The sequence below is a fragment of the Geotrypetes seraphini genome, chromosome 1 (assembly GCF_902459505.1).
Source record: "Geotrypetes seraphini chromosome 1, aGeoSer1.1, whole genome shotgun sequence".
NCBI lineage: Eukaryota > Metazoa > Chordata > Amphibia > Gymnophiona > Dermophiidae > Geotrypetes > Geotrypetes seraphini.
Window position 1 is genome coordinate 60425098 of NC_047084.1, and position 15879 is coordinate 60440976.

General features: G+C 46.6%; 1 protein-coding gene across 8 annotated transcripts in view; it reads right to left on the bottom strand.

The window, feature by feature from the left end:
- ZNF131 (zinc finger protein 131) overlaps positions 1–15879 on the bottom strand; it is a 195275-nt gene that overhangs the window by 95523 nt on the left and 83873 nt on the right. For 6 of the 8 annotated variants that reach the window (XM_033931963.1, XM_033931954.1, XM_033931933.1 and 3 more), the window contains one exon: positions 1880–1981. The exons of the other annotated variants lie outside the window; for them this stretch is intronic. In XM_033931963.1, the coding sequence (XP_033787854.1) occupies positions 1880–1981 (102 nt within the window). The remainder of the gene's footprint in view (positions 1–1879; positions 1982–15879) is intronic. 8 annotated transcript variants of the gene reach the window in all.

Genomic DNA, 15879 nt, shown 5'->3' on the forward strand with positions numbered 1-15879 from the left:
TGGAACACTCATTGAATCATGAAATTGAAGATACCTGGCTTAGTCTGTATAATGCAGTTTTCTCCTTTAGCATCTAAAATGTTTTCCCCATAAAAAAAAAATATTGGAATGTGCTTTCTGTACATCCAGTTTTTGCAGACTGAAAGGCTTTCTGGCCCGGATTTTGTAAACTGTGTCCCGATTGTAGGCAGCTGTAGGCATCCTACAGCTGTCTAATCAGCCAATCGGGACGCACGTTTTTAAAAAAATGCTCCCCAGGCAGGCTGCCTATATTGAAGGTGCCTCTGGGAGCCTAGGGAGGCCCGCAAGCCCGCCTAAGGCTAGGCAGTAACCTTAGGCAAACCTAGGCAGCCACACAGGCAGCAAAACTAGACCACCAACTCTCCAATCTACTAATCGCGACCCCAGACTACAAAACTTTCAGAAAAGAAATAAAAACCCTGCTATTCAAGAAATCCATGAAGACTAACTAACACCGTATCAAATATTTCAATCCTCCGAAGCAACCCACTCTACTCTGTAACACCTCTGGACATGTCCAGAAATCCTCTTCTGTAATCCACTTTGAACTGAAAGGTAATGGCGGAATAAAAATCACTAATGTAAAGCAAACGGGATGCTAGGAATTATTAAAAAAGGGATGGTTAACAAGAACAAGAATGTTATAAAGCCCCTGGTATCGCTCCATGGTGCAACCTCATCTGGAGTATTGCATTCAATTCTGGTCTCCTTATCTCAAGAAAGATATAGCGGCGCTAGAAAAGGTTCAAAGAAGAGCGATCAAGATGATAAAGGGGATGAAACTCTTCTCATATGAGGAAAGACTAAAACGGTTAGGGCTCTTCAGCTTGGAAAAGAGACAGCTGAGGGGAGATATGATTGAAGTCTACTAAATCGTGAGAGGATCGATTTTTCTCTCCATCAAAAATTACAAAGACTAGGGGGACACTCGATGAAGTTACAGGGAAATACTTTTAAAACCAATAGGAGGAAATTTTTTTTCACTTGGAGAATAGTTAAGCTCTGGAACGCATTGCTAGAGGTTATGATAAGAGCGGATAGTGTAGCTGGTTTTAAAAAAGGTTTGGACAAGTTCCTGAAGTAAAGTCCATAGTCTGTTATTGAGAAAGACATGGGGGAAGCCACTTCTTGCCCTGGATCGGTAACATGGAATATTGCTACTCCTTGGGTTTTGGCCAGGTATTAGTGACCTGGATTGGCCACCGTGAGAATGGGCTACTGGGCTTGATGGACCATTGGTATGACCCAGGAAGACTATTCTTATGTTCTTATGACACACAAATACACTTTTCCCTGTCTTACTTATATTCCATCACAAAGATCCAACATGACCTCTTTGATGCCCCCCACACAGAACCAACATACCCTCTCTACTGTCCCTATACAGACTAATTATGGCTTCCCTGCTGCCCCCCCCATCAGACCCAGCATAGTCTCTCTGCTTTTTGTGTTGCTCCCTTCTCTCCCCCCTACTGTGTACCTTCCAAATTTGAAATGTTTTCTATACAGCACCAACCCTAATTTGTTAAGTGTATGCCCATATAAATACAAAAGTTATACCAGACATTCTATACAACACTAACAATGCGTGTACACTGTCCTAATTCTGTTCCAGATTACGTCCTCTGCCTTGTTACTCATAGATAAGATGATCCCGGGTTTTTTAAGGATTGCTTGACTTATATTTCTCAACTTATAGTAAAAGTATATACAGTAACTTTCTTGTACAGAATAATTATTTTTTATCTCAAGTATGCTCTTCTATTTGGTATATACTGTATGTCATGCTTTCTTTAAATGTAATTTTTGAGAGCAATGAATTTTAGAATCAAAGTAGTTGTACAAATATGAAAATTACCTTCTATTTCCACTAAAGGTTCTTGAGTGAAATCTTGAAAGAATTTGTAGAAGAACTGACTGCAAGCAGCAAGAACAGCCTTGTGAGCCTTGAAATGGTGACCTAGAGAGGAGAGAACCCCATACAAAGCCAATACTGATATGTGATAACACATGTACTCACAGTTGAAGACAATGGATTCTCAAGCAGAAAAATTAATGACATAAAATATTTAAGAGTAACAGATAAAATACTAATTAGGCCATATTTAACATTTTCTGCTAAAGAGGGCAGAAATATGCAATAACTCCAAAAGTCATTATGTATAGTTTTAAAAGAGACAAAAAATATATACTAGAGGGCTGTCCTCACTGAATGCAAGCACAATTTAATGTTAAAAACAAAAAAAATGATTATAAATGTTTTAAATATAATGTGAATCCTCAGTGTGAGGTAGTAAGTTCTGAGGAGCAACAACCCCAAAGGAGAGAAAGCTCCAATACTTTACTAGGTCCAAGATAAGCCAGTGTGAGACTCTCTCTCACCATATTGGCCACATACCATCATAGGATTTCACTTGTGTGCATGTGCAAAAAATAATAATATTGTGAAGTAAGTAAATCAGCTAAATAGTCAACAATAACAAGTTGCATTCTTGAGAAAAGCCCCCCCAAAATATTAGCCAAAGTTCAGGGAAACGCAAAGTAATTGTGAAAAAGAGTGCTAGACTTAGCTTAGTGAAAACGTGCATCCTCAATTCTACAAGGAAGACCAACATTTTAAGTTTTAATTTGTGCCTCTCCTTTACTATATAAGATGATTCTGGTTCGACCTAGCTTGGTTTCAGGGGAAAAAAACACCTTCTTCAGGAACCTCAAAGTAGAGAATGACATGGTGCCCATTTCCCAAGGTTAAACCGTGGTAACTGCAGTCAAACCACAGGAATGGGAAAATTTGATAAATTTACTGCCAGTGTGGAACAAAACCTTTTACCGCTTGACAGGAGCGGTAGAAAGGCTTTGATCCCGTGGAGCACTCCCCAGATCGCGGTTCCATCCCTCCCCCCTCGACGTAAAGTCAAAGTGATTGCCATGAAGTGAAATCAATTTCTTGCAGACATAAAAAGACCACTGGACGTGCTTAAATGTATATATGGAATACCATCATTTAACCACAAAAAACAGGGAGGAATGGAGGGAAGTATAGTACAAAGATTCAAAATATCACTCCAAAACAAAAGCACCACACAAGCCAAGAAAGCTAGCTTATTACTTAAGCGAAAGAAAATCCTCAGACAAACAGAGAGGTGTACCCACACTCTTCCACCCAAGAATCATAGGCAAAAAACTTTTGCACAAGTTTAAAGTTAGCAGGTGGGAGCAAAAAATAGCCGAGAATGATTAATGGTAAAAACCACTGAACACAAACAGGCCAGGCCAATGATCGTTTTGTGGCCGGTAACCACTGCTTCAGGGCCTTAGCCCCAAATCCAGGCTATCCTGTAACACAAAACACAAACCCAAAAGGGAAATGAAATTGCTCACCTGCTGAAAGCTGAAAAAGAGCAAAAGCTCTTTCAACTACTTACAGTACGCAGATCCTAACTGCTGCTTTCAACCACAACTTTCAAAGCACTGTTGCGGGGCTTATAACTATGTCCAGCCCTGTCAGGAGAAAGATAACCACCCCTATACTCCATTCATCCTTCCCCATTAATATTCCTTCCAACAAACCACATGCTGCATATTAATGTCCCCACACACAAAAGTCTGCCTTGAACAACTGAAGCATCACAATCCACTCCATCAGAAGCAGTAAGGACTGTCACCCCAGACCGCCATCCAGCTATCAGGTCTCCATTGGGGTCAGCTTTTTAGTAGATCGGGTAACCGTGCGCCAAGCCCCATCCGATCTTCCCACTTTCATTGGTGTCGCCCCGGTAGGAACAGCAGGCAGATTTCCACAATGCCAGCCAAGCGTCCCCCACAGCATCCACTTTGCATGACTTGTCATTCACAGTCATCCATATGCCGAATGGGAACAACCACCGAAAGCGATGTTCCTCCACCCGTAGCACTTGAGTCACCTCTCTGAATGCCCGCCGCTTCTGTAACATAGCCAGGGCCAAATCCTAATCACTTCAACGGTAATCCTATTCCATTGAAACTGCGGTCGTCGCCTAGCTGCCTGGAGAATTTTTTCTTTAAACAAATAGTCCCCAAAACAAGCAATAATGTCTTTCGGGGTATCTGGTCGGCCAGCTCCCAAACTGCGATGGGCTCTCAAAATGATAATAGATGCTGAATCTACCTGCTTATCCAGCCCCAGCAGCTGGCTACAGAAATCCTGCACCACCTCCTTGCAATTTTTATGGCGGTCAGTCTCAGGGATCCCTTTGAACCGCAGATTATTTCTGCGGGACCTGTTTTCCAGGTCCTCGATTTGTGCCTGTAGATCTGCAAGTTCCTTTACTTGCTGTTCCATCGCTGTCTTAGTTTCCTCCACTACCACTTCCAATCAGGATATGTGTTGTTCTGAGGCCTCAACCCAACCACCAATTTCTCCAACTTCCGCCTAGAGCTCTGCAATTGCAGTTTTTACATCCTTTCGGACACCTTTCATTTCTGCTTTTAAGTCCTGAAACCAAGCTTCCAAAGTCGCTTGCAGGGCAGAAGCGCCATCCGCAGGCAGGGCCGAGAGCGACGATTGCTGGGGCAATGTGAGTGTATTCTTTGTCTCCCAAATGTAACTCCCTCCAAACATCCACTAGGTCAATCAGTTGGGCCAGATGATGTAAACAACACTACTACCCAAAAAGAAGTAATGAGAAGCCCCAAACTAGCCAACCGCTCAATCAGATAAATGGCTTCAAAATATATAGCACACAGCAAGTATCTGTATAATGAGAAAGCACAGTTACTTACTGTAACAGGTGTTATCCAGGGACAGCAGGCAGATATTCTCTACATGTGGGTGACATCATCCACGGAGCCCCGTAGCGGACAGCCTCGCAAGCAAACTTGCTTGATGAAACATAGAAACATAGAAAGATGACGGCAGATAAGGGCTACAGCCCATCAAGTCTGCCCACACCATCGACCCTCCCTTTTAAGTCTAATGTCCCATTTAAGTAGAATTGTAAGAATGCCATTCTACTGACCCGCTCTTTCAAGTCCTATCCTTTGGCAGACCCTCGTAGGGATCCTACATAGGTATCCCATTTATTCTTGAAGTCTGGGACGCTGTGTGCCTCTATCACCTGCATTGGAAGCTTGTTCCAATGCTCAATCACTCTCTCCGTGAAGAAGTACTTCCTGGCATCTCCACGAAACTTCCCTCCCCTGAGTTTGAGCGGATGACCTCTTGTGGTCGAGGGTCCCTTCAGGAGAAAGATATCATCTTCCACCTCAACCCATCCCGTGATGTACTTAAATGTCTCAATCATGTCTCCCCTCTCCCTACGCTCCTCGAGAGAGTAGAGCTGTAACTTGCTCAGTCTTTCCTCGTACGGGAGACCCTTTAGCCCCGAGACCATCCTGGTGGCCATCCGCTGAACCGATTCAACTCTGAGCACATCTTTACAGTAGTGTGGCCTCCAAAATTGCACACAGTATTCCAGATGAGGTCTCACCATGGCTCTGTACAATGGTACGATGATCTTCAGAGTTTGCGAGTGCTGCACCGCGCATGCGCAAGTGCCTTTTCGCCTGAGTCAGGGCGCGCGTCTCCTCAGCGTGGCCTCAGTTCAGAAAACTAGCAAAGAAGCCAACCAGGGGAAGTGGGTGGGTTGCGAGAATATCTGCCTGCTGTCCCTGGATAACACCTGTTATGGTAAGTAACTGTGCTTTATCCCAGGACAAGCAGGCAGCATATTCTCTACATGTGGGCGACCTCTAAGCTAACCAGAATGGGACGGTGGGAGAGTTGGCAATTTAGGAGAACAGATTTTGCAAAACAGACTGGCCAAAATGGCCGTCTCGTCTGGAAAAAGTATCCAGACAGCAGTGAGAGGTGAAAGTATGAACCGAGGACCAAGTGGCAGCCTTTCAGATTTCCTCAATAGGAGTTAATCTGAGGAAAGCTATAGATGCCGCCATCGCTCTGACCTTATGCCCCATGACTCGACCCTGCAGAGGGAGACCAGCCTGAGCATAGCATAAAGAGATACAAGCAGCCAACCTGTTGGAGATGGTTCGCTTAGAAACAGGACGCCCCAACCTATTTGGATCAAAAGATATGAAAAGTTGAGGAGCAGTCCAATGAGCCTGAGTGCGTTGCAAGTAGAAAGCCAATGCACACTTACAGTCCAGAGTATGAAGCGCCACTTCTTTAGGATGAGAATGAGGCTTCGGAAAAAGCACTGGAAGCACAATGGATTGGTTGAGGTGGAAATCCAAAACCACTTTAGGCAAGAATTTAGGATGAGTACGGAGGACCACCTTATCATGATGGAAAACGGTGAAAGGTGGATCCGCAACCAAAGCTTGCAGCTCACTGACCCTGCGAACAGACATGAGGGCAATAAGGAACACAACTTTCCAAGTGAGATACCTCAAATAAGCCCTATCAATCAACTCAAATGGAGGTTTCATTAACTGAGCAAGGACAACATTAAGATCCCAAACCACCGGAGGAGGTTTGAGCAGAGAATGGACATTGAAAAGACCTTTCATAAACTGGAAAACCACAGGATGAGCAGAGAGAGGTTTTACGTCAGTTGGCTGATGAAAAGCAGCAGTGGCACTGAGGTGGACTTGAATAGATGTTAATTTGAGACCAGCCCGAGACAAATGCAGCAGATAATCCAGCACGGAAGATAAGGAGGCAGATTGCGGCTCCTTACGAAATGTAGCGCCCCAAGAAGAAAATCTAGTACATTTTTGAGTATAAAACTGTCTAGTGGACCGTTTTCTTGAAGCCTTGAGAACTTCCTATACAGACTGTGAAAACTGGAACGAGGCAATCAGGTTGCAAGGAACCAAGCTGTTAAGTGCAGAGACTGTAGGTTGGGATGAAGCAGAGAACCTTGGCTCTGAGTAAGCAGAGAAGGAAAAACTGGTAGAAGCAGAGGCTCCCTGGCACTGAGCTGAAGCAGAAGAGAGAACCACAGTTGTCTGGACCACCGAAGAGCTATCAAAATCATGGTGGCGTGGACTGACTTGAGCATGACGAGTCTTCAAAATCAGAGGGAATGGAGGGAACGCATATCAAAACAGGTTCGCCCAATCCAGAAGGAATGCATCCGTCTCGAGTCGGTGAGGAGAGTAAATCCTTGAGCAGAAACGAGGTAACTTGTGGTTGAGGGGGGACGCAAACAGATCTATCTGCAGAGTTCCCCACCGAGCAAACACCTGATGTAGAGTCGAGGAATTGAGTGTCCATTCGTGAGGTTGCAGAAGACGGCTCAATTTGTCTGCCAGACAGTTCTGCTGGCCCTGAATGTAGACCACTCTGAGAAAGATGTTGTGACTTATCGCCCAATCCCAAATCTTCAGAGCTTCCTTTCAAAGAGACAGGGATCCCATACCGCCCTGTTTGTTGACATAATACATGGCCACTTGGTTGTCTGTCCGAACTAGGACCATGTGGTCGCAAAGCAGATGATGAAAGGCTTTTAGAGAATTGAGAATGGCTCGGAGCTCCAACAGATTGATGGTGACAGCAACGATCTGTGCTGGACCAATGGCCTTGAGTACGGAGACCGTCGTGGTGATCCCCCAAGCATAGGCGGAAGAGTCTGTTGTAAGGACCTTCTGCGGAGTGGGCACGTGAAACAGAAAACCTCTGGAAAGATTGGAAGAGAGCATCCACCAGTGGAGAGACTGTCTCAACAAAGGAGTCACTACAATATGCTGAGAGACGGGATCTCGATCCTGCCGCCACTGTGATGCCAGGGTCCACTGAGGAACTCGGAGGTGAAGTCTGACAAAAGGAGTCACATGAACCGTGGAGGCCATGTGATCCAGCAGGACCATCATGTGCTTGGCAGAAACTGTTGAAAGAAGAGACACCGTTTGGCAAAGGTGAATGAGAGTATCCTGACAAGGTCGAGGCAAGAATGATCGGAGTTGAAGCATGTCTGGATGAACTGGAGAGATTGAGATGGACATAACTGGGAGCTGGGGAAGTTGACTTCGAAGCCCAGACTTTGAAGGAACATAATAGTCTGTTGGGTCGCTGCAATAACCTCCTGCTGAGAAGACGCTTTGAGCCAGTCGTTGAGGTATGGAAACATTTGAAGGCCCTGCGTCTGCAGGGCGGCAGCCACCACAATGAGGCACTTTGTGAAGACCCTCGGGGATGAGGCGAGTCCGAAAGGGAGAACACGGTACTGGAGATGGAGATTCTCCACCCGGAATCTCAGGAATTTTCGGTAGGCCGGATGAATCGGGATGTGAGTGTAAGCCTCTTTGAGATCCAGGGAGCATAACTAATCCCCCTCGTCCACCAAGGGGTACAATGTGGGGAGAAAGAGCATGCAAAACTTTTCTTTGACAAGAAATTTGTTGAGAGCTCTTAGATCCAGAATAGGGCGCAAGTCCCCGGTCTTCTTGGAGACCAGAAAATAACGGGAGTAAAACCCTGTGTCCCATTGGCACAAAGGAATCTCCTCGACAGCTTGGAGGTGAAGAAGAGCCTGAGCCTCCTGAAGAAGGGGAAGTTGCGACCTGTTGGAAGGACACTCTCTAGGAGGAAGGTCTGGTGGTACTTGCAGGAATTGAAGTGAGTACACCTCCAGAATGATGGTGAGAACCCAGAGGTCCGATGTAATCAGCTCCCACTGATGATAAAAGAGACTGAGACGACCTCCTAAGGGCAGGAGAGAAGCCTGCTGGACGTACGGGGGTGTTACGCTGTGACTGGGATTGTCAAAAAAACGGCGCTGGTTTAGCCGCAGAAGGGGTCTGAGGATTTTGGGGACGCTGCTGCTGATGTCTGGGCGGCGGGCGGGAAAAAGCTGGTGGATAGCGCTGTGGAAGAAGCTTATATGGCTTAGCTGTAGGAGCCTTAAACCGCACCAGGGAGGCAAAGGACCGCTCGTATTCCGAGAGACATTTGGTAGCCACCTCAATGGAGTCATCAAACAGCTTGTTCCCCAAGCAAGGAAGATTTGCCAGACGATCTTGCAAGTTGGGATCCATATCCACTATGCACAGCCAGGCCAAGTGGTGTATAGCGGTGTAAAGGCCATAACCCTAGAGGACAACTCAAAGGCATCATACGTGGCTTGGAGCATAAAGAGATGAATCTGAGAAAGCGTCTCCTGAAGCCGACGGAACTCCGGCAGGCGGTGAACAGCCAAATCACAATGGAAAGACGGCATGGTCTTAATGCAGTGTTTGAAGTAGGACGTAAAGTTTAAGTTATAATTTAGGACCCTATTGGCCATCATCGAGTTCTGGTAAAGACAACGGCCAAACTTGTCCATGGTACGCCCCTCCCTGCCTGGGGAGACAGCCGCGTAGACCTTGGATGGGTTATATTTCTTCAAAGAAGACTCCACAACCAAGGACTGGTGGGACAGCTGCACTTTCGCAAACCTCTTACAAGGGACCGTCCGATAGCGAGATTCCATCTTGGAAGTGATAGCAGGAATGGCATAAGGGGTCTCCAGAAAAAAAGTCTGTTTCAAGACCAGATTCAGTGGGAGATGCAAAGATTCCCTGGATGGATGAGGAAGCTCCATCTACGCCAAATATTCCGGGGTATATCTGGATTCAGACTGGAGATCCAGCTGAAGAGCCTTACCCATGTCAAAGATGAACTTGGTAAAGGAGGAAGGCCCCTCCAGAGGCGAAGAGGATCTAGACCTCGGAGCAGCTGAGAAGGAAGGAGAAGCCTCCCTAGAATATTGAGCAAGCATATCCATGTCCAGTAACAGGGACACCGAGGAGGCTCTGCTATGCAACAGGGGAGGAGTCAAAGAGTGCCTCCATTTGAGCAGCCTCGAAGGAGAAGACCCAGGGGTCCGAGGGATGGAGACCCGCAGGGCATGCCTCAGAGAGCCCGGGGAGGAAGGAACTCTCCTGAACGGCCTCAACTCGGAGACCCAGGAGGTGTGGAAGACTGCTGTGGTCGAGACCCATGCCCAGACTGCACAGAGGCCTCGACGGACCTCGAGAATCAAGGCACTGGAGATCGTCCCCTCTGAGGAAGGGAGTCCTTCGACTGCTTAGACGGCAGGTGCCTCGAGGATGAGGCAAGCTTAGTATGGTGCCTCGATCGAGGCTTAACGGCCGGTGACCCAGGCCTGGAAGGATGAGGAGAAGAGTCACTCGAGGACAACCGGTGAGACTTGTCCTGAGGGACCTCGGTAGGATGCTCAGGCTGGCTTGCAGGGAGCAGGGTCGAGGCAGGGGCATGCTGGGCCAAGACGGACAAAATTTGCATGGTCAGGATAGCCTTCAGCATGTCCTCGAACATGGGCACCGAGACCAATGGATCTGGTCGGACAGGTGCAGCAGTGCGCTCCAATAAGGGTGACCTCGAGGAAGAGTATTCCCTATGTTTGGAGGCACGCTTGGAGGGAGATCTCATAGAGGCTGGCATGACTGCACTCATTGCCTGGACTGCCTGAGACTCCATGGAAGGCTTCTTCAGTAGCGTACCTGAAAGCGGAAGAGGAGACTTACCCGAAGATGGGGCCTTAACAGGCACGGCTGATTGGGCCTTCGAGGCCGGGGGTGACTTGATCGAAGTCAAGGCCCTCGAGGCAAAGGTCGCTACTGGGGCCGAGGCTGAAGTCGAGGTCTTGTCCTCCGGCTGCTCCATAGCGCCGAAGAGCTCGAGGATCTGGGCACGCCGCCTGCAAAGGGTCCGCAGTTGAAGAGTGGCACAGCGCAGGCAGGACTTGGTCCGGTGGTCGGAGCCCAGGCACTGAATGCACCATCGATGAGGGTTGGTAATGGAGATCACCCGACCACACTTCTTAAACCCGGTGACAGGCTGAAACATAGGGGAGAAGGCCAGCCGCGGTCGAATGAGGCCAGGTGGCCTTGTCAAAACCCAGGGGTCCCTGGGCCGAAGGAACGGAAGAAAAGAAATACATTTTTTTTAAGACGCACCACACAGCGACTAACCTGACAAAACAACAAATCAAGCTGCGGTGCAAGAAGGCACTTAATAAACACGCAGAGCTAAGAGACAGGACTTCCTGGCTCCGCGGAAAACTAAGAACTGAGGCCACGCTGAGGAGACGCGTGCCCTGACTTGGGCAGGAAGGCACTCGCGAATGCGCGGTGCAGCACTTGCAAACTTTGAAGATCTTCAAGCAAGTTTGCTTGCGAGGCTGTCCGCTATGGGGCTCCGTGGATGATGTCACCCACATGTAGAGAATATGCTGCCTGCTTGTCCTGGGATAAAAAGGGTTCTCAGAAACCTGCTCAGAAACTGATAGAAAGAACTTAATCTTACCAGTTCCAGATTTCAATCACTGAACCTAAACCCCCCTCCCCCCCCAAATTAAGGCAATAATCCACTCTATCAAACTGTGAGTCCAAGGCGTGGCTGCCCCAGTCACCCCCCGGATCCCAAAACTCAAGACCTGTTTATCCTGTAACCCGCTTGACCCCACCTGGACCAAATCTTCAACTCCCCTACCCTGCCACCCCCGTCTTCTACTCCTCCCAACTCCCCATCCCTCCCCACCCAACCCCTCCAACCTCCTTTCCCTCCCATTGTTAAATAGTCCTCCAACCATCTATAGTGGCTGGAACCAGAACCTGAAGGAAGGTCCACACAGTGGCAAGGCTGCTCCAATAATCAACCCCAACCCTCAATAGACACACATACTCCCCTACTCACACTCTCTTATCACAACTACCTCCCAGCCTCCCATAAGCATCCCCTCTCTCCCCTCTATACACTCACACAACCATAGCCATGTCTTTAGTAATAAAGTCTGGAATCCCTGGTACCGGTGTGGCTGCTAAAGTTTGCCAAACCGTGAGCATACTCTCAGTTCAATGTGGGCTGTTTCCGAGCAGATTGCGGCCTCTGCCAAGACTGGGCCCAGTCACCCCCTTCCGCTGCTCTGCCCATCCGTCGAGCTTCTTAAGGTAAGTGGTCCACCAACAAAGCATCCCAAACCCCCAATGCAGCTTTAACTTTCTTATTGGTGTTTCTCGTCAGCTGCAGCGTAAAGGGGTAGAGTCCATTAAAAACTATTTGCCTCCAAAAACAATCTTCAACAGAGATTTTAAGAAACCTCAACATCTCATCAATTTCTACAGCCTTTCAATTCAAGACAGAGGAAAACGCAGATTCCTCCCTTAACAACTTAACAGAAAAATGGGAAGAAGTGTGTCACTATTTTCTCGATAAGATAGCACCAACCACATGTCATACCATTACCCCCCCAAAAAAATTAACAATCCATGGTTTTCCCCTGTGTTGGCTCTTCTCAAGAAACAGCTAAGATCATTAGTGACAATGGCAATGAAACAAAACCCCAGTAAATCTTTCTAAATACCTGTATAAAGAACACTTGGCTTATTATAAAAACATGATAAATAAAACATAAGAACATAAGAAGTTGCCTCCGCTGGGTCAGACCCGAGGTCCATCGTGCCCAGCAGTCCGCACCCGCGGTGGCCCATCAGGCCCATGACCTGTAATGTGATCCTTCTCTAATCCCTTTTTATCCTTCTATCCATACTCTGTCTAAAACCTATCTCTACCTCTATCTGTATCCTTCAATCCCCCTATCATTCAGGAATTTATCCAATCCTTCCTTGAACCCCCTTAGTGTACTTTGTCCTATCACAACCTCCGGAAGCACATTCCAGGTGTCCACCACCCTCTGCGTAAAAAAGAACTTCCTAGCATTGGTTCTAAAATTGTCCCCTTTCAGTTTCTTTGAGTGCCCCCGTGTGCTTGTGGTTCCCAATAATCTGAAGAATCTGTCCCTTTCCACCCTCTCTATGCCCTTCATGATCTTGAAAGTCTCTTTCATGTCTCCTCTGAGTCTCCTCTTTTCAAGGGAGAAGAGCCCCAGCCTTCCCAACCTGTCTGCATATGAAAGGTTCTCCATACCTTTTATCATTTTCGTTGCTCTTCTCTGGACCCTTTCAAGTATCGCCATGTCCTTCTTGAGGTACGGTGACCAATACTGGACACAGTACTCCAGATGCGGGCGAAACATCGCACGATACAGCGGCATGATGACTTCCTTCGTCCTGGTTGTAATGCCCTTCTTAATAATACCCAACATTCTGTTTGCTTTCTTGGAGGCTGCTGCACATTGTGCCGTTGGTTTCATTGTAGTATCTACCAGCACACCCAAGTCTTTTTCAAGGTTACTATCCCCTAGCACTGACCCCCCCATTTTGTAGCTGAACATTGGGTTTTTTTCCCTAAATGCATGACCTTGCATTTCTCTATATTAAAGCGCATTTGCCATTTGCTTGCCCACTCTTCCAGTTTGTTTAGGTCCCTTTGTAGGTCTTCACATTCTTCCGTGGTTCTAACCCTCCTGCAGAGTTTGGTGTCATCCGCAAATTTTATAACTTCACACTTCGTCCCCGCTTCTAGGTTGTTTATGAATACATTGAACAGCAGCGGTCCGAGCACCGACCCCTGGGGAACACCGCTCGTGACCTTCCGCCAGTCCGGGTAGTGGCCCTTCACTCCAACCCGTTGCTTTCTGTCTGTCAACCAGTGTTTAATCCATCTGTGTACGTCCCCTTCCACCCCGTGGCTCCACAGCTTCCTAAGAAGCCGCTCATGGGGCACCGTGTCAAAGGCCTTTTGGAAGTCGAGATAGATGATGTCTATGGGTTCTCCTTTGTCCATCTGGCTGTTTATCCCTTCAAAGAAGTGCAGTAGGTTTGTTTGGCACGATCTTCCCTTGCAGAAACCATGCTGGCTCGCTTTTAGTTGTCTATTTTTTTCTATGTGTTCACAGATGGTGTCCTTTATCAATGCCTCCATCATCTTGCCTGGGACTGAAGTCAGGCTTACTGGCCTGTAGTTCCCCGGGTCACCCCTCAATCCCTTTTTAAAACCAAATTAAAATACTATAACAACTGCATCACAAAAGCCAAAAACACTTCAGCCCTCTATTCCATTCTCAAATCCCTAATTGTATTCAAATCAAAAAAAGTTGATCCTCCCAGTAACCCTCCTTCTGCCAAGAGCTAGCAGACTTTTTTCAGGAAAAAATAATCAGCATTAGGAATCAGATCAAGACCATAACTACATGAGAGAACCAGTGGAAATAGGGGACAACCACAACCCACTGCTCTCCAAATGCTCAAAATTCACCCCACTATCAATGACATTCAGTGCTCTCTTCAAATGATCAATACAAAAGGATCACAGAATGAGATCATTTCACCATTCATATTGAAACGTTTCTTTTCCTTTTTTGGACCGTTCATACAAAAATTTATCTTAAACAGCTTAACAACCGCCACCATTCCCAGTGCCTGGAAACACTCAACTATTCGCTCCATCATCAAGGATTCAAAGTCTGGTCATTCCTACTGTTCTAATTATAGGCCAATTGCAAACATTCCATTTTTGGCAAAACTAATTGAAAGGGTGGTCTTTAATCAAATATCTGACTTTATTGAAAAAACAAAAACTTTACACCCCAACCAAACCAGTTTTCGCAAACATCATTCATAAGAACATAAGAAGTGCCTCTGCTGGGTCAGATCGGATGTCAATCGTACCCAGCAGTCCGCTCGCGTGGCGGCCCCACAGGTCCAGGACCTGTGTAGTAGTCCTCTATCTATACTCTTCTATACCCTTTTCCTTCAGAAAATTGTCCAATCCCTTCTTGAACCCTAATACCATACCCTGTCCTATCACGCCCTCTGGAAGCGCATTCCAGGTGTCCACCACCCGTTGGGTGAAGAAAAACTTCCTAGCATTGGTTTTGAATCTGTCCCCTTTCAACTTTTCCGAATGTCCTCTCGTTTTTGTAGTTTTAGAAAGTTTGAAGAATCTGTCCCTCTCCACTTTCTCTATGCCCATCATGATCTTACAGGTCTCAATCATGTCCCCTCTAAGTCTTCTCTTCTCCAGGGAAAAGAGCCCGTTTCTCCAGTCTCTCAGTGTATGAAAGGTTTTCCATTCCTTTTATCAGTCCTCCTTTTGACAGTCCTCCAAACGAAAACTCTTGTCTTTCCATGGAAAGACAGCATGTCACTATGTTGTATTGATAACACCCCCACTAAAAAAGGTCTAATCAGTAAAAGTATTAGGAGTCATAATCAACCAGAAATTGAATTATCATGCCCAAATAAGCGCTGTGGTCAAAAACTGTTTTTTCATATTGCGAATAATCCGTTTTCTGGTAAGCTGCCTAGATCGCACATCCCTTAACACCCTGATCCACTCCCTTACAATATCAAAGCTAGACTACTGCAATTCTTTACACAAGAGTTATCTTTACACAAGAATTACCTAGAAGACCACAATATTCTGCAACTGTCTCAATCTGGATTCAGAACTAACCACAGCACAGAAACACTTCTTGTATCTCTACTGGATATAGCCCGACAGCACCTCAGCAAAGGAAACAGGATGCTAATCATCCAACTCGATCTTTCAGCAGCATTCGACCTAGTAGACCATCCTATACTACTCCAGATACTAGACGCCAAAGGGATCTCAGGCAGGGTTTACAACTGGTTCCAAGGATTCCTTAAAACAAGAACATACAGAGTTAAATCAAAAGATCTTATATCCAACCTATGGTCAAACCCCTGCGGAGTGCCACAAGGGTCACCACTATCATCCATACTATTCAACCTCTTCATAGCTTCCCTAGGCACAACTCTAGACGCCCTAAATATAGTATAAAGAACATAAGAACATAAGGACTGCCATCTCCGGATCAGACCTTCGGTCCATCAAGTCCGGCGATCCGCACACGCGGAGGCCCAGCCAGGTGTACACCTGGCGTAATTTTAGTCACCCATATCCCTCTATGCCTCTCGTAAGGAGATGTGCATCTAGTTTGCTTTTAAATCCTAGAACGATGGATTCCGCAATAACCTCCTCTGGGAGAG